This window comes from Diorhabda carinulata, chromosome 5, assembly GCF_026250575.1.
Source record: "Diorhabda carinulata isolate Delta chromosome 5, icDioCari1.1, whole genome shotgun sequence".
NCBI lineage: Eukaryota > Metazoa > Arthropoda > Insecta > Coleoptera > Chrysomelidae > Diorhabda > Diorhabda carinulata.
Window position 1 is genome coordinate 8,327,959 of NC_079464.1, and position 25,775 is coordinate 8,353,733.

At 31.5% G+C, this 25,775-nt stretch overlaps 1 protein-coding gene across 1 annotated transcript; it reads right to left on the bottom strand.

Moving 5' to 3' along the window:
* Positions 1–381: 381 nt before the first annotated feature.
* LOC130894135 (luciferin 4-monooxygenase-like) lies at positions 382–25,503 on the bottom strand. The gene is made up of 7 exons (XM_057800735.1): positions 25,322–25,503; positions 20,004–20,281; positions 17,398–17,661; positions 15,610–15,921; positions 13,149–13,503; positions 4,207–4,372; positions 382–2,367 (listed from the first exon to the last, which is right to left on the bottom strand). The coding sequence occupies exons 1-7, from the start codon at positions 25,436–25,438 to the stop codon at positions 2,225–2,227; spliced, it is 1,635 nt and encodes a 544-aa protein (XP_057656718.1). The 5' UTR covers positions 25,439–25,503; the 3' UTR covers positions 382–2,224.
* Positions 25,504–25,775: the final 272 nt, after the last annotated feature.

Sequence of the window (25,775 nt, forward strand, 5' to 3'; positions counted from 1 at the left end):
ATAATCCGTGTAAAATTTCAATTACAATTTTTTTTATTAATATGCTTTTGTTAATTAGTTTATTGTCACCATTTGAATGTTAATACGAAAACACTGATTATTTCAAAACTGGAAATCTAGAATTTTTCGATTTTATGAAGCTGATATTAAAAGGGTTTAGAAAAATCCTTGTTAAACTAATTCAAAAATTTTGATTTTTCACTTCATTATTTATATATATATTAAAAAATTATTTATATGAGTAAAGCCAAATTGTTCTCAATATTTTGATTTTTTATTGATGAAATACATGAAACAATATTTTTTTACTTTTAACTTAGATCATTCCAAAAATTGTTATAAACAAATAAATTGTTCATAAGATATTTGAATTTTTCTTCCTTTTGAATTTTATCCTTGATGAAAATCGTTTCTTAAAAAAAATTTTTAATAAAAAAAGAACTCTCAATTATTAAATATTACTATAACGGAGCCATTTCTTTAAAAGTCATTATTTATTATGTTCCTTTCAAAACAAAATATGATTTTACCAAACCAATCGGTTTTACCCTTATTTCAATAACTTAATTAAAATTATGAGCATTATTGGTATAGTTTTAAGAGGTGAAACATTTAAAAAAGCCATATTCTCATTTTTTATCTCACATCATTGTCTGTAACTTCTGCATTTGTTTGTGTTCAACTCCAAATAGGACTAGACTACAAAGTTCCCAGAGAACACATATATTTATATAACTCAAAATAATGATAGTAAGTGAAAAACACCGAAAATTTGGGGAGAACAATAAACGAGAGTCCACGCTCAAAGTGATAATCATCTAAAACAATATTATGCAGTGGGAACTAACAGAGCTGATATAATCGGGGCTGAAGAGGAAAACTGATAATATTAGATAAAAAAAATATTGACATAGCATGAAATTATAATAAATCAAATACTCACGAAGCGAGCAATCAGGATCTGTAAGGAGATTTTACAAGGAAAGGCGACGCGAGAGAGAAATTAAGTGCGGAACACACTATTTACTCTACTATTACTTCCACACTCTCACAATTATACTGTCTAAAGCGCGCGTTTCCATAACCAAATTATTATCTTCGGGGACTAAAAGTAAACTAAAACCAATTTACTCGACTTACCTATTTCATACTAAATTTTCTGACCAATGAACTTTCTCTTGAAAAAAATAATTCCTGGGAAAAAAATTCTTCAGCGGAAAATTCACCCTCACTCCCAAATACGAAGAAAGAGAAAGAGAGAGAGAAATAAAGAGAGAGAAAGAGGGAGAGAATATAGTGAGCTGAGAAGGAATAAGCCTTTCGTCCTTATTTTAAACTATTCTTACATTTAACGCTCTCAGTGCCTCCAAATGTATCCAAGAAATTATAATTGTATACATTTCTCGACAATTTTACACTATTTATATTCATCTTATGATTATGACGAACATCGTGATCGGCAATATTAATTTTTCGGTCCGTCTATATTTTCAATGAGCTATGTGCTCTTTAAACCGGACATTAACTGATCTCTTGATTTGTCCGCTATACTTGGCGTCACAGTACAGTTAATTTCATATACACCAATCCTTTCCAAATCTTGTATTTCACCTCTTGGATAGTTTTAATGTATTGTTGGATTTATAAACCAATTTCAAACCATCTCAGGTGAAAATTCGTTCCAATCCATTTGTATAAACAGAATTGGAAGGTACCAGAACAGACTTTCCCCAGTTCTCATTCTTATTTCTAAAATAAAAATATGTAGCAGCTGAGGAATGGATGTGAAATTTTCCGCCGAAGAAGTTTTCCTGCAATTTTCTTCTGGAGGAAGCTCATTGAAAATTTATAATGAAATAGGTAGGTCAAATTAATAGGTTTCAATTCACCTTCAGTTGTTGACAACGATAACTTAGTTATCGAAACGCGCGTCAGTCAGTGTGAACAGTGTGTTCAGTATAAATATCATAAACGGCTCCAAAAATTTCATTAGAGGCTAATGGAGAAATATTGTAATTATTACAATAATTACACAATAATACACACAAAAAAACGTTTTTTATGCACAATTCAAAAATTAATTGATTAAAGCTAGAAGAAGAAGAAAGTTATTGAACAAATATAGAGTCTAATCTAAGTCAATTTAGCCAGCTTTAAACTTACAATGATATTATTTATCTATTTAAATTTTTCTAATTTCAGCTAGTAGATGGACTCGTCGTTTCTACAACTTCGATTGCACCACTTTTTGATATTCCTTCAATTTATTCCTCAATTGTTTTCTCATAATTTTTCCACTTTGAGTTTTAGGAATATCCTTTACAAATATAACTCCTCCTCTCAATTTTTTGGGGTGCGAAACTCTCTCTGAAAGTTTATTCTGTTAACAAAAAAGCCACAATCTTCCGCATTATTAAAATATACAGGGCAATTTACTGGATTACTCAGTCTTATTATATTATTATTGACTTTAGACGAGAAAGTAATGAGAAAGTTTCAAAGTTTTGTGCACTGAATTTGTTAGTATGCTATTTAGTCCGCAGTGGCGTGCAGAATCTGATAAAAATAAGGATGCCGAGTAAGAGTCATAAGAAGAACCAGCAAAATTAATGTGTATGTACAAAATTCATACTTTTGTCTACATAAAAAGTGCGTATAATTGGAAAAAATTAGTAAGTAAAGCACTTCTGCTCTAACGTATCGAGGTCACGACCCAAAATGCAATAGTATTTGAAACTGCTCCAATGCTTACTTACTTACTTATCCGCAGCTTCTCCTATCAAAAGTGTAGAAGTGATATTTCTTCTCCATTTAATTCTATCTTTGCTTCCTGCTTAGCTCATCTACAATCTAGTCCTCTTCTTTCTATTTTTCCATTCTTTTTCTTTCTTTCGGTTTCCCATATCACTTTTACTGTTCTGTCTTCCTTCATTCTCACTATGTGTCCAAACTATCTCAATTATTGTTTTTCGATTTTTTGCAGTGCAATCGTCACGTTTAATTAGCGTGTAATTATGTCGTTCTTTATCTTTTCACCCCCTGTCAATGCTCTTATTTTCTAGTTTTTTTATTTGCACAGCAAGTTTGAATGTTTCTGCAGTCCGTTTTCTTCCCTTTCATTACTTCACTTCTGAATTCTATTTTGTAGCTCTTCTTTTGTGTTAGCGAATCTCAGTAGGTCGTCCGCATATATTAGTTTGTGTATATTGGTCTCAATCTGTTGTATCTTATATGTGTTATCTTTTATTCTTTTCTCGCTTCCTCGGCTAGTTCGTCCATGACTAGGAAAATCAATAACAGGCTTGAAATGACTCCTCATCTCACATATCCAAAAGTTACAAAAATACTTGTCGTCTTCTCGCTAACTCGTACCATATTCTTTGTTTTCTTAACTATGTTTATCAGTTATTTACTAACTTTTCCATTCCTCATTACTTACTCTGCATCTGTTAATTTTTCTATTATTTGCCTCAAAAAACAGACCAATCTTGCGTATATCTATTGGTTCTCAACGTTGCCTGTGTGTCATTTAATGTATTTTGTATCTTATGTCCTACTCTATCTTCAGTTATAAGTTCAAAGAGTTTGTAAGTAGTACAGAGAAAAGATATCCTTCTATAATTTTATAAATCGTTATAACTTCCTTTTTTGTGGATGGGGTGCTATAATTGATATTCTCCACTCCTCTAGTATTGCTTGTGTATTCCATGCTACCAATAATATTCTGTATAATAATTCTGTACCTTTACTGATCCTGGCTCTGCACAGGTTATTGCTGTTGTATATCCGACTTCCATTTCTGATTGTTATTCGTCTCTTCTGCTTCTTTATGTCCCGCTGTTAGTAAGTGTTTTTTCCATCTGCCTGATATTTCGTTTTCTTCTTTCTTTACCATTTGTAGTTTTCAGGATGCTTATTTTTTTATGATAGATCTCAGTACATGATACAACATTTTCGCATTTTCATCTGCGTTTTATTAATAATTTTGTTTTGAGTATTTTTTTTTGTAGTAAGTTTTATATAGCCATTAGCTGACCCGGCGTGTTAAGGGATGTGGTTTTAAACGTAGAATGAAGGAGTCCTGTCAAGTATACTTAATTTTTGGGAACAAAAATGCTCAAGTTACCAAGAGCAATTACAAAACTACATCACATTGTTGTAATGTTTTTCTATATATTTTCATTATTACCTAAGTAAAATTATTACCTGCAACATAATCTTGAAGTTCTTTTTCGGTCACATGCTGTCCAAATTCTTTAACAACAAATGCTAGAGGCAGCTCTCCAGATTTTTCGTTTGGAATACCAACAACAGCTGCTTCGAATACTTTTGGATGATTGACCAGAATAGCTTCTAATTCTGCTGGAGCTACCTAAAATATCCAAATTGAATGGGATACTTAAAGCGCTAAACAGTAATACTGTTCACTATATCTTCAAGTTCTCTAGTGGAAAAAGATTAATTTCAACAATACGATAACTTTTTCCTACATTTACATAGTACTGCTACATGAAAGAGATGACTTGGACGATGAAGTACAATATGATGAACTACCTTCGAGATGTAGATGTTCAACACGGAGATATCAAACCAGATGAGAAGACAAAAAGAACTACTGAACACACTTGAGCAAAGAAGGAAAGTTACTAATGTTATTTATTCAGAAATTATGTCTGAAAAACAAAAGAAATAGAATAAACTCCGCGCCCTCATAAGGAGTCATCACAATTGTTTTTAATCAGTTGAAACATTCTTTGATATCAGTTTTTGGATTATGTCTACTAAGTAATAAGTGATAAGGTAAAACATCATTTCTGCACATTGGTGCAAAAAAAATTGCAATGAATAAGCCGATTTAAATTTTTGGGCTCCGTGAGCTTCAAAATTGTGTTTCAACATACAAACTGTATAATTAACGTTATTTATTTCAAATTTATTCCAATATATTCAAATTTACATTTGTATTTTCTTGATACAAAATTATTGGGTCCAGAGACAAATCAAGAATATGTATTAATACTTAATGAAAAAGTCTGAAAGAGTTTCTGAAAAGGTATGTATAGTAAAAAGTAGAGTTTCAAATAAATGCTTCCATGGTATTCGTATTTTTTTTATTCAAATGATCGAGTATTTAGTATTTCAAACACAACAACAAATAGTGACATGTTTCCAAATAAATTTGGCACTCGACACACAACTTTTTACCAATTGATTGTTGTTGTGCCATGTGTACATGAGAGCATGCATGGGTTTCGTGCACAATGTGCTGAATAAACTCGAGAGCAGCTAATATTGATTTCTAATTATCACATATTCTGGAATTGCTGTATATTCAATTTTGTTATATGTTTTATTCACATCATTACATCTGTTTTGTTCTCAAAATGTATAAACGTAATGTATATTACATATAAACATTTTCACATGTCCAATTATCGTTATTTAATTTATTTTTCATGTGTCTTTATTCAGTTATTTGTGTGTTTCTTTCTTAGTTTTTTACAAGCTTTTGTCTACAACTTGAATTAATCATATCTGTTTCTCTCTCTCTTTCTTTCTCGTTTTCTCTCTTTCTCTATCTCTCTCTTTCACTTTCTCTCTTTCTCTATCTTTCTCTCTTTCTCTTTCTCGCTGTCCCCCTCTTTCTCTCTCTCTCTCTCTTGTATTTAATTTTTGAACATTTACAGCAGATTTATTACGATTTTAGAATATAGAATTAAAATTGGTATACGAAACCTTATTATAAAACCCTGTAGTATTCTATATAATTTCCGTAGTAGTCTCAATTAACTGCAACAATTGGATGGGTTTTTTAAATAACTCATGAACTTCTTATTTTGATCATTATCTTTTTTATAAACCACAAGTGACTTATCTGAAGTAATAAGAAGAAAATTGTGTATCGTTTGCCACATCTGATTCTTTTATTAACCTCATAGCAACCAGTAAGAGCCGTTTAAGGTCATTTTGTACATTACAGAAAAATAAAATGTTTGAAATTACCAATTATCGCACTGTGATCGCTATGACCTCCCTTTTTTTTTTCTAATCTGGTGTGTTACTAATGAACAAAACAAGTTATTAACTTAGTAGTCGCATTAATAAATCAAAATTTTATATTCGTTAAGAATATCTTTTCAAAATTCACTTCTACGCATTCGGTAGAGATAGAAACAAAATATTCGAAAATTGAATGTTTATGAATATACAAAAATGAAATTAATTTCAAGGACAAATTGAAACTCACAAAACTGAAATGAAATTATAACAAGTGGTTTGTTAAAATTAACTGATCTACATATATTTTATCATTATTCTGATATTTGTATATGAAAAAAATAATAATCATTGAAATTTCTTATCACTTAAACTTTTTGATATATTTATGTTTATCATTCAATATACTATGTTAGTTGAAAGCGAATACTTATACAACAGTGGGGCTGTAGTAGAAAATATAAATATTTCGAAGCGCTTATTCATTACAGATTTCAGTGATATTGAAAATAATTTGAAATATAGTCATAAACAATTATAATTTCAGTCTAAGTAGATGTGGATAGTATATAACTTCTTTGACTACAGAGTGAGCAGCAAAAAGAATGCTGAGTCCTGAGGTATTTTGTAACGCATAGATTTTTATTTTAAGGATAACACATTTTCATGATACAAATATCTGTTCAGGATTCATCTATGTATCATTTTGTATGTCACATCATAAGAAAATCGAATTGGAGAAGAACGGGAGAAGCGAATATTCTTTTATACTCCTCAATTATTGGTTTGTCATTCGATACTCCATCTTCTAATATTCGGCTTCTTTGGTTTAGTTTATATCAAAAAGTAGAACAGAAGCCACGTCGCATGCCCTACACACAATTTTGATTTGTGTTTTCGTAAATGAAATATTGATAAATGATGTTATTGATCGGTTTTCCAGAATTTTTGTTCTTAATGCTAGCGAATAGCTGTAGTCAATTAAAAAATGTCATTGGTCGCCGTAATATCGCTGGTTCGTTACTCCCAACTTTGGGAGTACTTGATGGTACACTTCACGGGACTTAGGGAATCTGTATTCCAAATCATTGGCAATTTTATGTGGCCGCTCGACTTATCGAGTTCGAAAAAAATATACTTCTTCTATCATAGAACCACGAATGCCATGAAATCAGCTAGTTTTACGTTGTTATTGAAAGACTTGGTATTCAGCCAGTGAAGAAATATGCTTTTGATGACGAAGATCATAAAACAGCAAGTAATAGGTACGTTATTTTCGGAATTTTGCAAGGTCTTCATTTTCTACGCCTTAACTTCTTGAATAATAAATTTCACCAAACCCAGTCAATCTTCTAGTAGAAAGAATTCTCTGGATGAAATCACTCCTTCCAAGTTCCAAGATATTGCTGCGCACATTGCTATTAGATCTGAAAAGATTTCTAGCGACCTTCGACGTATACCTAACTAAAACCTATTCAAGGCTAGCTAAATAATTTGGGAATGTTTTTGATAATTCAAAAAATGTATATTATTTAACAAAAGAAGTTGAGATTACGTCAATATTGTTGATCAATAGTAGATTTTAGTTATGACCTACATCACCGCTCGTTAAATGATATACTATTACCAACAGAAACAAACAAATGATTTCATAAGTTTATAATTCAGACACTAATTTGGTTTATTATTAGCAATGCATAATCAGAAATTCTATTCATATATCATGGAAACATAATGATAACATTATTTTGGTTAGCGATATAAAATAATGTCAAATTCATCAAATAAACCGAACTGATACCAAAATCATTAGTCGTTATGGTTATCAACAATTTATATAGTTTTTTCTTATTCATCTTAATTCCTCCAAATTTTCAGTTACACTTCTATATCGTTAACAATTATAATATTATTTATTTGCCCGTTTTCAAAGTTTTACTAAGCAGACATTTTGAAAAAAGTTAACCCTTTTAGCACTTTGTTACTAGGATTGCCATAATTTTATAAACACTTACTATGTGTTTCACAACAGACACCTGAATTTTGAAAAATTTATTTTAATATACCTTCATAAAATCAGTAGCAATTTCATACACATTTGTTTGAGATGACTTCATCAAATTATCTATCCCCTAACAAGCTAAATGCTATTAATTTTTGTTTCTCCAAACCCTTAACTTAGGATCAAAAATTTCTTTTCGCATTAATAGGACGATACTTGAGCTTTCGTTTGTCATCGTTCACACCAAAGATATCATTCACCATCAATCTCTCTATGCTTTTGTTGCAAAATTCGAAACTGGTAAAGCTAACTTCCATTCAACGCACCATATACAAACATTTGGTTGCTTATGTTTTCATTGGACATCCAATTCTCACCCAAATTGAATAAACTCGATAATAAACGAAGTAAAGCATACTAGGTAAAATAGTTGAACACGTCGATTTGAATTTTTATATATTGTTTGAAAAAAGTATACAGGTGATGCATTTAGCTCTTGATATTGAGAAAGTAAGTATTTCAGCGGTTCTAAAAACTAAGAAAAACACAAAATATACAAAGAAAATTCCAAGATTCTACGTTTTCCGAGTCAACCCACAAGAGAACACCCCCCGGACATTGTAACTCCACATTTCATAAGCAAGTGTCGAGCTTTACACCGGAGACAATTGTAGAGAAGGCGAAGGACCACTCAGACTTACCAAGAAGGCTGGAAAGGGTTTACCGGAGGCAGCGAAAACACACACACATTAAGACGTCCAGACCAAAAAGACAAGAGTGTATAGCCAACAGGCCAACTCTTAAAAAAAAGATAAGAATTACAAGAATCTCCCATAGAAGTCCGGGGAGAGGAAGGAGTCTACGCGTGATACTGCAACGTGGATGAGGTTGAGAACCTGTCAAAATATGTGGTGGTGGAAGGTTCTTCTTCGCATCCAATAGCGTATTTATCCGGGGTGGATACTAAGAGAGACAGGACTTATCACGCTCACATGTGTGTTTCAGCGTTTCTACCATTAGATAAGTCTCTCCTGAGATGTTGAGTAATATTAGAAGACAATTCTAACACGGTTCGCGGCGAGCATTTTGAACATATCTAATAATGACATTGATGTTTTTTCATTTTTTTCACATTATTGTAAAATAATTCTTATCATGTTTTTAGCGTAATGTAGAGAGAGAGAAATTGAATCATTTTCTTTTTTTAATGTTAACTTCAATAGTTTCAGAAGATTGTAGATGGATTATGACTTAAATTATTTGAAGTATCAAAAAACTAATAATATACAGTGGGTTGCTCCTAAAATAGAAGAGAAAAGATGATATAACTTTACGAATAAAACACGTTGAGCATACTTAATTAAACAATATACGCATAAGGATCAATGTTTTTCTGGACTGAATTTATATTTTAGAAAAGAATGGTTTTAATTTCTTAATACCCATATTACTTTTATTTTTATCCCCTTCCACTTTTCGGGAAGATTCTGTTTCATTTATTTTTTGTAAACATATTTTGCTCACACCAGTTTATTACTTTGAATTGTTTCCATTACTGGTAAGGAAGTACGTGGTGATTCAAATCGATAGAAACCGATGTTATACTTTCTAGAAGTGATTGTGAGCAATCATCAAATTTGTGTGTAAGCAAGTCAACTCGAGATTATATATGTTTAGGGGTGCTTTTGGAAAGTCACGTTTCAATCATTCTATAGTTTGTTCAATATTTATCTAAAACGTATTATGGAATAAGTTCGGCTAGAATCGTATCCTCGCTAGCAACAAAATCCTATTAGAAATAGCTCCAAGAAAAGCTATACGGATTCCTTTTGATCTTTTCTTCAGAGAATGGCCAACTTAACTTCCCTCGAACTTTGCTGATAATGTGGAGACCTAATAACTCCCAGATATTAAAATACATTTCATAATAATACAAGGTGTGGTTATTCAATAACGGGGTGGTGCTGTAAATTAATTTATTTCAAATCGTATATTTTAACTTACTCTCTACACCTTCAACAACATATTACTCCAATCAAATTTTCAGAACACGCGACATTTTCTCTTTCACAGCTTCAATGGACCTTCCTTCAAATACAAATTTCACCTCAAGAAACAGATATAAATCTAACGGTGCAAGATCCAGCATCTCAAGTGGAAAAATGAATTCGGTTAGAAACCTCTGGACAGACAATGAGGAGTAAGTCGCATTTTCTGGGTGTGATTACCATGGCTGATCCTCACCCAATTTGATTCGTTTTTCTATCATCTATCAATTTTAGCGAAAACATAAGTAGTCAGCTAAATCAATGGTTTGACCTTCAAGGTAAAGGTAAATCATCCTTGTTTGCACATTGAGTTATTTTTGGCTATTCTCGACAATAACCTTGTCCATTGTATGAATTAGCGTTTCATTTCAGAATCATAGAATGAAAATTGTTATGGCTATAATTTGTTTAAATAATGAGGAGTTCTGCACCATAATGGGAGGTTTCATGGCAACAGATCATAGATGTTGGTATTTGGAACACTATATATAGAAATATAGAAATCAATTGTCATGTGATTTTTTGTATAAAATAGACTATTTCACAACTCGACTTAATTCAATGTCAAAAATGTTCTATATTCTCCAAAAATTCGTTTACAAATAGACTTTATAAAATGATCTTGAGCTAATTACTTCTTATTAGTCCAGTGAACAACGGTTTTCAATTCAGATGTCTATCGAAACGCATCGATTTGGTGGAAATTTCAACAGTAGATAGTAAATACCTTCAAAAACAAAAACAAAAACAAAACAAAAAGGTCCGACCGATGCCAATATGTGCTTTTACTGTGGAGGTTGATACCACCCCAACTAGTGGGTGCTAATTATTTTGTTGAAACAAACCGTAGGTAGAAATTGTTATAAGAAGCAATCTAAGAACACATGAACTCTATGGAGCTATTTTCGAGAAATCAATACTTTTTGACATTTCGTGATTGAATTTTTGAAATTTTTTACAAAAAAAAACGCCTTTTTTCAATCGATTTTTTAAAAATAACTCATTGGCTCCATTTTATCGGACAAACTGTCAGGCTGGTTCAATGAAGCTTAAAAAAATGTAAGGAATGTTTTTTTCTTGGTTATATTTGATACAAACCGAGTTATGATTTATTGAAGGTAAGACTTATGAGGATGATCTCAGACGTACTTGTTTAGTATTTGTTGGGCAACCATCAATAGGAAATTTGGACATGAGAGAGCTGTGCGCAAGATGGGTACCGCGGATGCTCACAATGGAATAAAAACAGGTCATGAATATGTTTCCTTCGAGTGTTTGGCGATGTTTCGCAAAAATGAAGCGGAATTTTGCACCGTTTCATAACTATGGATTTAAAAGGGAGAACTGGCTCTAAAGAAGGCAAAGATCCCTCCATATGCAGGTAAGGTCATGGTGTCGGTTTTTTGAGATGCGCGTGGAAAAACTATCAACGTCTAGTATTATGTGAATATTTCAGCGAAGAAATCAAGCAAAAATGGACGCATTTGTGTTAAAAAGAGAGTGTTGTTTTATCAAGACAATACACCAGCTCACAAATTCAATATTTCAATGACCAAAATTAATGAATTAAAACTTGAATTCATCTACCCTATTTAGCTCCATCGGATTATTGTCTGTTCTCAGACTTGGAAAAATGGCTCGGTTGTCAAAGATTTTCCAACAATAAGGAGGTGGTGTCGTAAGTTAATGGCAATTTCGAGGAGCGTGATGATACTTATCATAAACAAAGGATCGAACTTTTTGAAAATCCCTGTGTGAAATAAGACTATAACAATTTGTGATACATAAAATAAGGAAGTTATGACGAAAATAAGATAGAATCCTTCAATTTCATGGAAAAAAACGAAATTTCTACCCTTGATATTGCCACTCTAATTGAAATAAAATGTTATAAATTTGCAAATCACTCCAATTGAATAGGATCAAGAAGAAGAACTCGACTATGAAAAAACTTACAATGGTGAAAATGTTTCTTAATTCTTTCAAAGAATTTTCTTTTATTAGAAATAACTTAAAAACTGGAAGATATGTTAAAATTGCTAGAGAACACATTTTTTTTTTCAACTTAACCGAGATATAGTCTTTCAAAGAGAGAGAGAGAGAGAAGGGAGAGAGAGAGAGGGAAATGCTTTATTGTCAAAAAATTGTTAAAATTTGTGGACAAAAGTTCACATTAGCATGTGAGTGGTAGCGTTTTGGAGCCGTTTGAATATTTCACTTTTAAAAATGAAAGATTCAATATATTCCAAACCTTTTCAGCCTGATAGATCAACAATTTTCCTACAAAATGGTTATTTTAACTGACTACCTAGCTCAGAAATTGAAAAAATTATACCTTAAACAAACTAATACATTTTTTCCAATTTCATGGTAAAAAACTTTTGGAGTATGTGTATATACATGATGAAAAAAACGGATTTGGCTTTGGAAACGTCTGCTTCGGTGGAAGGAGACTTTCTACATATATATATATATATATATATGGATATAATACGTCGATTGAGGGTTGAAAAAGTGTCCTAAAATATCATGCTATCTCTATTTCAAATCTACAAATGTTTTTTTAAGTTTCCAAATGTCTTAACTTATTTTATTGAATATTGAAAATAAGGGGTAGTTTTTACCCCTCACAGTAGTTCATACATATTATCATAGGGTAGATTTTGAAGTGAATAGTAAATAGCACCTAATTCTAAAATTTCACGCAAATCCATGTTTCTTGATGAAATTCAGAAGTGATATCATATTTTTAACATTGTTCACTGGACTATATCAACTTTACCTTCATCGTTATCCATAATAAGAATATTCTTCGTAAATGAAGTCTATTGAAAAATACCAGGTTAATAATAGGGTTAGTCTTTGGTCAGTTTCTACGATGGTAAGAGCAGTTTTTAAAGAGGAGAGAATTCGATTTCAGTTCATTTACTTTCCCTCGGATAAGTTTTGTCTGGATTGTAAATGACTGTTTATAAATTACATTTTTTAATAACTTTTCAAAACAACATGCTTTGAATTCAAAATTGTTTATCCTCAACTAATAAAAATTATGCATGAATCATATTATAATATAATCACCAGTACAAGTAAATGTTGAGTACCTGATATCCGTTGTATTTAATCAATTCCTTCAACCTATCAACAATGTAGAAATACTGCTCATCGTCATAATACCCAAGATCACCAGTTCTCAGCCAACCATCTTCCGTGAAAGATTCCTTGGTAGCATCAGGATTGTTGCAATAACCTTTCATGATAGTGGGACCTTTGAAACAAAGTTCACCGACCGTATTTGGTCCTAACGATTTTCCAGTATCAGGATCTCTTACTTTACACTGCATATAAGTTATCACTTTTCCACATGAACCAGGTCTATACTGGTCTTTATTCATTATTGTTAATGCAAGTGTACCTTCAGTGCAACCGTAAGCTTGATGGACTGCTTCTATTTTGAGTCTGAAATATGTACAGTATGTTCATAAGTTGATATATCGGTTAACAGAAAAAATGTTAATACTCATTAATAACTTCTTGATGTTTTTTTTTCGTTCGTCGTAATATATAAAACTGTTAATACAAAAGTGAAAATTTCTTAATTTTTCTCACAGAACTTTCAAAATTATAGTCGCTTTGAAATTGAGGATATTAAAACTTGTTTTTTTGGGATTAGTAATCTCATTAGCACTTAACTACTACCCACTAATCAAAATGACCCAAGGTACATTCACTTGTGCTATATCTGGTGTTCTAGGGGAGCGCTATGACGAACACTGGAATATGAAGTGTCTCAGTAGCTGCGTTTATAATTGTGGGTCAAATCGACCTATGTATGAACGTTTGTTGATGATATTTTTCCCAATATTTACATGCATTCATAAGTCTCTGTATAATATTTGTATATTCTATTTTGTTATCAGATTATGTCAAAAATAATACTCTCTGGTACCGAATTATTACAAATAGTGAAAGATAATTATTTATAAGAAGCTCTGGAGTCTAGAAACTAGCCTGGAAAAACTTGATTCGCTTGGAATAAACCACCCACCACCAGCACAAATGATGTTATGATGATAAAAAAATTCACCTGAGAAAAAACAACTTTACTAATTAGAGTCATCATCAAGCAGTGAAAATAATGAGATATATGAAGAATCTCATAGTATGAAAGGATAATTCTGATGAGTCAGCTTTCCTCAGCTGAAGGAAAAATGAGAAACTTCAATATTAATAGAATACTTCCGGACTTAGAAGGTCCTGCTCGTTAGAGTCCTCCCTTATCAGAGATAGAATCTTATAGGCTTCTTAGCATAGACTCTATAATTGAAAAGATTATTTTGCTTTGCTCACAAATGAAAAAATTAGATCCATACAAGGACGGTTCATAACGTTGAAGAATCATACAATAGCAGGATCCTTATGACTATCAGTCTAATAGTCTAATAGGCTAATAAAATTGAAATAGATACATTTTTTGGCCTCTTATATTTGCTCGATTCTCTTAAATCCTGCAGTTTATGATGAATTTGGTGAAGCCTGGTAACTGGTAAAGTTATTTCATATTTTTTATAGGCTTCAAATATACTAACTATTGAATAGTTATCTAAGGAACAAGACCAAAAAATGTAATAGTAGATGCAGATACTTATATACATACAAATATGATAGTTTTCTCCACTGTCAAGTTGAATGATACAGTCAATCATCTCCTAATAATAATCCTAGATTGATGCAAGAACAATTTGACTGAACCAAAGTATTTCTACAACAATTAATGCAGTAGATAATAATTCTAACGATAACTTTTACGAAGAAGTTGCATCTCTACAAATTAGTGTTGCTGTTCTTAATTACTTAATTAAAAATTGGTAAAAGAGGCACATAGAGTGGTTAATTAAATCTTCTGTATTCGTCTTAAAACCATTTTTTTTGTATTATCTGCTAAACGTTATGAATAATATTGGATTTCAGAAACATTAAGAGAATATTTAGAAATAATGTGAAATGATACTTGGAATATTGATAACAGTTCGTTAAAAAACAAACCAACAATTGTGTAATTCCATAACAGCTTCTAAAAAAAGACTTAGATACTGTCAAATAGAAGAATTAAGACAGTTTCGATATCCAATAAAATGAGATTAATGTTTGTGGTTTGATTATTTTTTTAAGATAAGCGTAAATTATGTCTTCTTATAACTGTGGGATAGTTAAAGAATTATGAGATCTTGACAGTTACATTCAAAATTTGAGATATTATGAAAAACTGGAAGTATATACAGTGTGTTGAATACAAAAAATATGTTAATGGTTTAACTCGTATACACTATACTTCCATGTGACTTGTCCGGATGGCCTCAATTTCTAAAAAATATCCGATAGTTACGATATTTCCTGTTTTTTCATCATTTCTTAGTACAAAGACTTTCTCATGAATTCATTATAATTGATTATACAAAATAAAAATAATGAATGATCTTCTAGAAAAAAAAATGTTTGCTATTTCAACTTAACAAAATAAAAGTACAAAAGCATCAATTAATATTTCATTCGCAATTTTATTACCTTTCTTTCAAAGTTTCCTCTGTTTTTCCACTAAGCGGAGCTCCGGCGGAAAATACTTCTGCAATACATGACAAATTGTAATCATTGACTTTGGAACTTTTTGCTAAAAAAATTGCTAAAGGTGGTGCTAGTCGAACTACGGAAACTCTGTAATCTTGTATCGTTTTTAGGAATGAATCTTCTGTGAATTTGTTCATCATAACAGTTAAATGCCGATTGAAAATTGAGGTGAGTCCAAAAAATAGGCCATACGAAAGAGAGAATGGCATTAAACCCAAAACTGTCGAATGGTGTGAGAGATAATCTGGATATCTGAAACACGTGAAAATTTATTTGGATAAACAACTTAATGAATATTCAACAGCTCTTGTATCAGTGCTCTACACTAAAAAAACGGTATGCAGATTCACAGGAAACACGTAAAAGTTAAAATAGTGCTTGATATTGATGAAAAGAATATGAAAATGAAGATAGAGTTAATTAGTTAGTAACAAATTGAACAACTCAATAATGTATTATAAGAATGGAGATATAAGAGACAATAATTCAATTTATGTATTTTCTTATGTGAATATTTTTTGAGGGAATAAATCTACTTTTATGGTGTTGTTTCACTCAGTATTGATGTTGGTATCACTATTATTTTTATAGTTGATGTGTGGTATGAAGAGACTGACAGTCTGCGTCAGTAATGAAATAAGTGAGATTTTGTTTCATTTCAGTTTATTGACAGATTACTTTTCCAATTTTGAAGACTAAATTACACATATTTGAAGGCTCTTGAGATGAAATCAACTATTTTTATTTATAATAGGTAAGATTTCAGACACATTTTCAGGAAAATGGGGGGAAATATAATCATTAAGTTTTCATTCCACACATTCCCATAGAGAAATAGCAAGTATTACTTGTATTTCGAAGTGTGTCTTTGACAGACTTGAAAAAAAATGTAGAAAAACAATGTAGAAAAACAAACCTCTAGAAGCGGACCAGATAAAGAAATGTGACAGGAATACCACTACTCTTGGTATAGCTTGGAAAATGGGAAACATTTGTTAATAAATTATGAAGATAAAGATAAAAAACAATCTAGATCCGCTAGGCTGAAAAGTAGCTGAACGACGGCTTCCTGGCGTTAAATTGCTTAGTAAAGATAGTTGAAGTTACGCTTGGTATCATGGTGTGGTCTGTGATGTCAACCAAATGCTTGAGGTGCATTTACAGTTCTAAAAACTCGGCTAATACCATTACTCGAGGAATATTATAACTGCTTTTCGACCTTACAACACTGGCCGGCAAATTCCCCTGATATCAGAACCTGGAAATTCACCAAAAAGATGCAAGAATCTGCATAAATGGGTTTTCCCGATGCCTAGAAGTTGTAGTAAAAAACAACAGCATTAGAACTTAACGAAGTTTCCATTACATTTGTTTGGGTCTTAATTTTGCTTCATTACACAAATCAATCGTTCATATTGGGCAAAATATTGTTTATATGATTCATAACTAACTGTTTCTTCACATTATAGATTCTCAGTAATATCTTCAATAATTTGACCATCCATTTTAAATCCAAGGTTTGTACAGGCATAATGGTGGACTTGATGAAAAAAATAATTATGAAAAACTTCTTGTTTCCAAAACGGTGAGGTAAGAAGAGACGGCACAGAATGGAAATGATCAAGAACAAAAAAAATGCACTTAAATATCCTGAAGAGCTGCATTAAACATAGTTGTATTTCTTTGAAAAAGAAAGTTGAATTATTTTTAAATTGAACAATGAATTACCTTGATTGAAGCATTCTTGTAACAAGATTAAAATGAGTCAACATCACTCCTTTTGGTAGTCCTGTAGTACCAGAAGAGGACAAAATAAATGCAATACTTTCCTTAGGATCTCCATCAAATGGTAACGAGTGATTCGAAAGCGTTTTTCCTTTCAAAATATCGCTTACAAACTTATTAATACTTTTTGTTCCAGTAATTTCTTCATTAGAATCAATAACAACTATTTGTTCAATAAACGTCAACTTATTTTTAAGTTTCAAATACCTAAAATATGGAAAAAATTAGCTTCACTACAAAAAAAAAGAATTTGACGAAAGATATCACAAGTTGTATCACATCAACTAATTACAATATAATGATGTGAACATATATTCAGAATATATCATAAATGAAACTCTCTTAGTACTTGAACGGAATGTTTCATTCCTTTCAACTCTATTTTCACTCTACCCTCAATAATTTTTTCATTCTCTATTTCTTTTTTATTGGACATATTTTTATCTAGCTAACTATAGCTTCTCGCTGATACCATTATATCTTATGAATTGCTCAAACTCCCCTACTCTTGTCCATTCTTTTATATGGTTATAATTTTTCTTCACTTTACCCTCTAATCTCAACATTGTATTGAAAAGCAGTTTGAGTTTGACAGTTCATTTTAAAGAATTAATATTCTTGTGGATACAGCTTTATTTTCCACGGCAAGTATTTTGAGGAATATTTGTTCATAATGATTTAAGAGGTAAATTTAAAAAAAAAAAATGAGAATTATAGTTGACCTATGACTTCGAAGTTTGTTGCGGGGATCCGATTATTGATTCTGAACATTTTATTTCAATAACTTTTTGTTATTTTTGCTGCATAAAAGACATTTCACTCGAGAGTAGAATAGCTTGTTTGAAAACTTACAAATTCCTAGGATTCTAGAACTGAAATTATATAAGAAACTTCTTCTATCCAACTTTGCCGTTTGTCATGTGATACTGATCATATTTATGTAAATTTCGAAGCAAGTAATGCATGATTTTTAATAAAACTATTAGTTGTGGGTTAATTTTATTTCGGTAAGAGAAAGAAAGCTGCTGCACTTCACAAAAACATATGTGAAGTTTATGGTGCTGATTGCTTAACAGGCGTGTCAGAATTGGTATAAAAACTTCCGTTCTGGAGATTCTTCCCTCAAAGATGTGAAGCGTTCTGATCGGCCTACTGAAGTTAATGATGACCAAATCAAAGTCATAATTGAAGGGGATCGTGCTTTTTTTTTCTCTGCAGCTACTAGTTTTGGAAATCAATGCAAACATAAGAAATAATTCAAAATAAAAACGAGAATCTTGACTCATAATTTCATTTCATAGAACTTTCTCTTGAAATAAAGGGCTGCTAATTTTACCTCGTGTAATGTAATTGGTGTATTGAAAAAGTACCCGTGGTTAGTATTTGGTGAGTGCACGAAAGTTGAACAATTTAAGATTTCTAGCTTCACCGAAAATTTTGAAAAAAGTTAAAATTCAATTTTACTTACCACTCTTTGAGGGTAATACTTTGCAATAGGGTGAGCTAATCTTTGTTATAAAAAACATCCATCTGAGACAATCAGCTCCTAAATTTTCTCGCATGAATTTAGAATTACCCTGTGTCTAATAGCAATCAAACCGGCTTCATTGGATAGAAAATAATAGCTAGCATGTACAAGCAATCTTCAACACCAATTTTCACAAACTTTTTGCAGCATAGTTTGCGGCCGAATCCCGCCTATACCTATCGAATTTTTAACGACGACGGCGACATGTGTCTTAATATAACACGAAGTAGAAAAAATAATCTAATTTTTAACGCGTGGTGGCTAGGTTCTGTTTGAACAAAATGCAAGGAAAATAATTGGAAGCTAATTGAGGTATGGAATAATATCTCTATACCACAATTAATAGTAGCATCGTTGTGACCATTAATGATTTCGAAGCCATAGGATCCGATGATTCTACCCATAAAGCATACTAAACAATAATACTCTGTGGATTTGATGGTGCTTCAAGGAAAGCTTGTATATCATCCTCACTTGAAAGGTAACTGCTCTATTTATTTGAATAACCACGTAACCAGAAATTTTGATGATGATTGGATATCAATATCAATTCATACTTCAGCCTATTAGCCGAATTAATATCGCATATGATGTTCGATTCCTGTACAAATTGACTTTTGAAAGATTTGAATTCCGTATTCTTTCATAGATTCTTCCATAAAATGGAAGAGTACAACCTCATATCTAAGAACTTTGACAAATTGATTATTTTGATATTCTTCATTACTTTCCTTTATAGCGGCTACAGCTTATTTAGTGTACTGTTTAGTTTGTCACCAAATTCACATTATCAGTGACATTGAACTTGGTCCGAATTATATGAATTATTTGGTTTGAAGAACGATGTACGTCATAAAACAGAAAAAGTGCACTATAAGTTTAACAAACAAAACCTTATTTTGATGAAAACCTTTGCTCTAGTTTGAGTCTATTTATAATGAAATGTGTTAGCAAACTAAACAAAAAACTGTAAAATGGGTTGTCGAATAAAGCACCAAACTCTCATAGGTAAATATCTTACTTGTAAGCAAGAGCTTTAGAACAAAAAACTATTTTCGGCATCGTAATATTGAGGGTGTGCTCAAGTTCCTTTTCTGTATAGTTGCAATTCAAAGGTGCCATTATCGTGCCAGCGAAAATTGAGCCCATGACAGCAATGAAAAATTGTAAATTATTCTCACTTCCGATAGAAATTGTCGTGTTCGAACTACAGCCGTACTGTATTAGAGCTTGAGCTAACTTAAAAGATTCTTCCAGAAGTTGTTTGGAAGTTAGGATTTCTCCTGTATTGGAATCGACCTAAAAAGAAAAATGATGATTTGAAAGTGTTACAGTGTACGGTATTTGAGATCAAATGTAAATAGACCCTCATCGAGTTATAACTAAACAATGTTTAGCTATTTCACTCTCAGTTCTACTGCAAATCGTGCTATTCCCAAAATTGTTTATCTCACAACTTGTTCCGTTCCAAGTGCTAATTAAGTACAATTCTTTCAATCGAATTTATTGGTATTTTTCAAGTATATATAAAAAGGAAGACAAATAAATTTACCGTCTTGCTTAGAGATGTGATAGATATACCCATAAACGTTTTTTGTACATTTTTTTTTTCATCGGGCTCCATAATAATGATTCTAGAGGCAGCTAAAATTTTTTTCACGTGTTTTTTGGTTAGGTTAGGTTAGGTTATGGAAATATATTATTGAAAAGAATGGAACCTGCCCATGGGAACCATACAAATATAGAATCAACAAATTCGCATTAGCTTAAATACTACCCAAATACCCCATTCCAACACAGCAAAATATCTGGCTCAGGTCAAGAAGAAAAGGATATAAAATTTAGAAAAATGTATTGGCTACTCGTACGTAACTCTGCTCTGGCCATAAATAATAAAGTGCTCTTGTACATACAAATATTTAAGCCAGTTTGGACATATAGCTTACAACTTTGGGGATGTGCCAATAAGAACAACCTAGACATAATACGGAGCTTCCAGAATGAAGTGCTGAGGAGCATAGTCAACGCCCCTTGGTACTACAGAAATAGTGATGTCCACAGGGCCTTGGAATTAAAAACTGTTAGTGAAACCATCAAAAGATTCGCAGAAGTCACGAACAACGACTTCTACACCTCAACAACGATAAGGCATGAGGCAATTCAGCTTCTGAATAATGTGAACTTGAACAGAAGACTCAAGAGGACCAAACCTTTCGAGCTAGTTTAGTGTATAGTGTCAGTGGAAAAGCGAAGCATGTTTCGGCTAGTGTGCACAATAAAATTGATCTATTTTGATCAGATCGTAATAGTAATGTCCCTTAAGGGATAACTTGATATATATTAATATTTTTTGGAATCTCAGTTTTGTGAATTAATTTTCAAGACTCAGCCAAATTCGATAGTAATCGATCTCAAATATCCCCTTAATTGATTCTAATTCGGAGATTTGTTAACAAATTACTATTCGCGTGCTTCTAACTTTCCTAATAGAGGAATTTAGGTTCCCTTATTTCACGCCTATTGTTTAAATACAATAACCTACGTTCACTTCTTTTTCCAAGCGTTCTGATGATAGATTTTTCATTTGACAATCTATTTCAGTTGCTATTCCAGTCTGATTCAAATTGATACTCTAGTTTTAAGCTCCAGAAAATTGAAACATAATCCGATTTCAATAATTTTTCTCCTGAACATTTGTTTCTGTGAGACTATGGGAAATATCTTATTAATATAGTTTTATGACTTCATTTGAAATCATCTTATTAATATACAAAATATCAAGTCAAGAAATTGATGGAAGGTTTTTGGAAATTTGATCAGAAAATTTCTTATGAACAGTTTAATTGAATAAATTGTGGTAATAAAAAGAAAAGTACAGACAAAAAGTGAAAGTTTTCAGTGGCGCATAGAAAAATTAGTTATTGAATACAAGGGGGTTTTATTTCATGAGATAACTCCCTACCATGCAATGTTTTAAGAAACATAAGAAATTAATTCTATTATTCTGAGAAACACTGTATACATTTTTTCCATTCCGATTAAGGTACCTCCAAAATATGTGATTTGAACGCATCAACCACTTCTTCAGACTTAGACAATTTATTTTTCATCTGCAAGAATAAGAAGAATTCATTGGGTGCTAACCAAGGACAGTTATGACCCATTAATTCGATATTTTGATCGTTGAAAAACGTTTTTGTTGGACTGATGTGTGAGAATGCGCATTATCGTGTTGGAGAATGATTTGTCGTCTGTGATTGATTTCCCTTATTTTGTCGAACATTTTTGGCAAAGAAATACTGACGTTCTACTTAAAATTGACTGTTCTACGTTGATCTAATGAAACGATGGCGACAAGTCCAGTTATTCCGAAAAAACAGGCGACCATTTGTTGCTGAGTGCTTCGTGCGTGAATAACTTTTTATGGATTTGGCTTGTTTCGGAATACCCATACCGTCGATTGTTGTTTTGTTTCCGATTCATATGCATAGATACATGAATCGTCATTTCTCACTATCTGATAGAAGTTTTTCAGCATTTATTTATACCAATCTACACGAGGTTTTTATGAGAGACTTTCAAATTATGCCTTATCCAACGCGAGCAAACCTTTTTGACAGTCGATATTCATGCAATATTGAATGTTGGCCAGTGGAAATAAATTTACCTCAACTCAACACGGTATGTCAGTTCACAGACATCATCGACGGTGGCTCGAGATGGTGCTTCATCACCAAAAGTCGAAGAGTGTCAAACTTCATTATGGCAAAGTCGGATTTGATATGTTCCCATCGGTGTTTTTCAGTAGTTGCATTTGATTAAGATAACGTTTCCTAAATGTGTTTTCAAAATGTGTAGGAAGGCTTCGAAACTCTATCGATCAATGAGTTTTTCCTCCCATAATTGGGATTTATAGAATGATATATACATGTGATATATCATTATAAATCTAAATACAAGTTAATTTATTCCACAACGTACATGGTTCGACTTGTAATCAATTCCCTTTAGTTTATTGGAATAACGTAATCAAAAGCAAATTCATATATCGTAAATCGTTGAATTAGGCTTATACAATGATTTCTAATGTAAAAGGCATATTGCCAGGGGTTTAAAACTAATTTAACTCAACAATGTTATCCGATAAGTGAGTAATCTGTTTAACTGACGAATAATTTCAGGTGACCTGTAATATCACCTTATAAGCTGTGATTTATATTGGAATATTGTGATATATACAAAAATTGTTTTTTTAACTAAATTCTCTCACTCATTCTATTCGGATATATAACTCTTACGAGGTGAATAGAATTGATTTTCAATTCTTTCCTTCCTGCAAAGGCAGAGAGTTTAAATTTTGTAAGTTCCTTATTTTTTAACATCCCTATTACATAATATAGGGGTGGAATTAGCAGTCACCACTTCATTTATTAACAGCTTCATTTCCGATATTGGATGAATTTAGCATATCACAATCTGGTCTACAGTGACCAATGAGGAATTAAATTTTGACTCATCTTAATAAAATTTGAAACTCGAAACTAAGGTTCAGGTATACTAATCAGCGTACGTTAGGTTGTATAGTACGGATTGTATTGTGAAAGAGTTAAATGACCTTGACATTGACTTTATGACGTAGGTATGAGTCACAAATCATTATTTGGTATATTTTCAGTATGTGAGTCCACTAAAAATATTTGAGTGTACATAATAATTTAATAATAATTAAAATAATTTCACTTGAGCGACATAGCGGCTGGTCCGAGCGATCTTAGCATGGCTAATACTCAACTTAGAACGTAAAAAGCAAAAAAAGAGGAAACTACTATCATACATAGTGATAGTGATCTCTGGACTCACTTATGTCATTCCAATTTGAGGAATCACGGAGGAAGGTAATAGCAGTATATCGAATAAATGCCTTAAGAGGGGCAAGTGCTTTCCGCACGGTGTCTCAATGCTGCCTATTAGATTATTTGCCGAAGAAAAGCTTCTAGAGAATCAACCTAAGCAGAGCTTCTAGATGAAAAGGGAAGGGAAGGGAAAACAGCCTATAATGATGGGCAAAAACAGTGTATATTCTCGGAAAATGGCTTACCGACTTATTTCACAAATAGACACCTCATATAAATATTAAACATGAAACCTTCCAGTGCGCAAGGACTTAGTTGAATGATAGATTTTTCTTTCAGTGGAGAATTAATAATAAAATTATGCATCATAAATTTTCAATATTTTTAAAATCAAGAACAGAACAGTTAGAGTAAAACGGTATTTGTCAAATTTGGGAAATAGAGAAGATTTACAACCAAATGGAAAATATAACTCAAGAATTGGAGTAATCAGTTGTAGGAGTATAATATTAACTGACTTTTGATAAAAATAGGCTAACAACAGAACTCAGATTCATTTATGGAGCAGAAAATTTCATGGATGTTGCTGGTGTCATTTCGTTTTCGTCCTTGCTTTTTGTAATGAAACATTATTTTAAAAGAAATATTAAAAATTTTAGTGACTACACCAGTTTTGAATATTGGAAGTCTCCTTGTACATTTGGTTAAAAAACTAGTCCAACACTTTGATGGTTAGGTTCTGTTTTGTTCTCCAATTAAATAAATTATTTGTTTATCTTTCTCTTAAATATGTTATTTATCATTCTGTAGAGTTATTGTTTTTTCTCAATACTGTTTTTGTTTCTTAGCTAATAATGCATCTAACTTTAAAATCTGATAGTTGCATAGCTCTATCAGCCATACTAATCATTGATCTTTTTTGTGTCATAAAATGACATGAACTGACCAAGTGCCTTTAGGGATAGCTCGGTTCTATATACTATTCTGTTTTCATATTATTGTTGATTTTATAAAATGAGACATCAAGAGAATAATTTTATCATTCTGTTTAAATTGTAGAGGTCTCTCATGATGAAAATTAAATTTTAAAATTTCATTTTTTGGTTATGGACAAAACGGAAAAAATGTAATTTTCTAAGTGAATTTTCTTTTCATAACACAACAACAACCTATTTGAAATTTGATGATAAAATTGAGTGCTGCAATGAAATTCTTTGTCAAAAAATATTTTTTCTAGTAAGGCTTCGTACTTATATGACAAATTTAACTAAACAATTTTTCATATCAATCATATTTGCCTATTAAAAAAAATTATATTATATCAATTCAATATTCTAATATTCTGACTCTATAAACGACTATTCAATTCTTCAATTAACTTTATAATCTAATCTTACAAAAATTATATATTAAAAATAAAATGTGTAAAGATATTAAATCAATTGACCAATTAATTGATTAAAAAAAAACAACAAATTAAACATACCATAACTTTTGTATCAGGTTTATTTTCCAAGAGAATTTGTATAAAAACTTGCCCTAGAGTTCTATCCTGCAAAGGTTCGGTTGGTGGCGGACCGTTAATCACGAAATCGTCTTCCATTATACGTGGTGTTAAGTTCACGGCCAGTTGTTAGTCAATGTCAACTTTACAGCTTCTAATTTCGATTTGACACAAACATTATCAAATAAGTAATTATCATTTTTATTTGAATGTAATAAGGTCACGATGGGTTCAAAATTTGAGTAAAATTGAATCAGATATTAATTTTCAACATAGATTATATATAATTAGTTTACGATGTACCACATAAAAATTTATTGTATCGTCTTTGAAATAAGTTTCATTAACAAATAATACCAGAAGCTGCATTCTATTTTTGGTTAAATTTCGATTCATTTTAATGTTATAATAAAAGAAACAAGCTAATAATTATGGT

Bases quoted from the DNA above. Each gene is read 5' to 3' on its own strand.
- LOC130894135 (XM_057800735.1), bottom strand. From the start codon at position 25,438: ATGGAAGACGATTTCGTGATTAACGGTCCGCCACCAACCGAACCTTTG. The intron at 20,282-25,321 runs GTATGTTTAATT...TTTTCTTTTTAG, and splicing joins AACCTGATACAAAAGTTATG to GTCGATTCCAATACAGGAGA. The intron at 4,373-13,148 runs GTACTCAACATT...TGGATATTTTAG, and splicing joins TTAAATACAACGGATATCAG to GTAGCTCCAGCAGAATTAGA.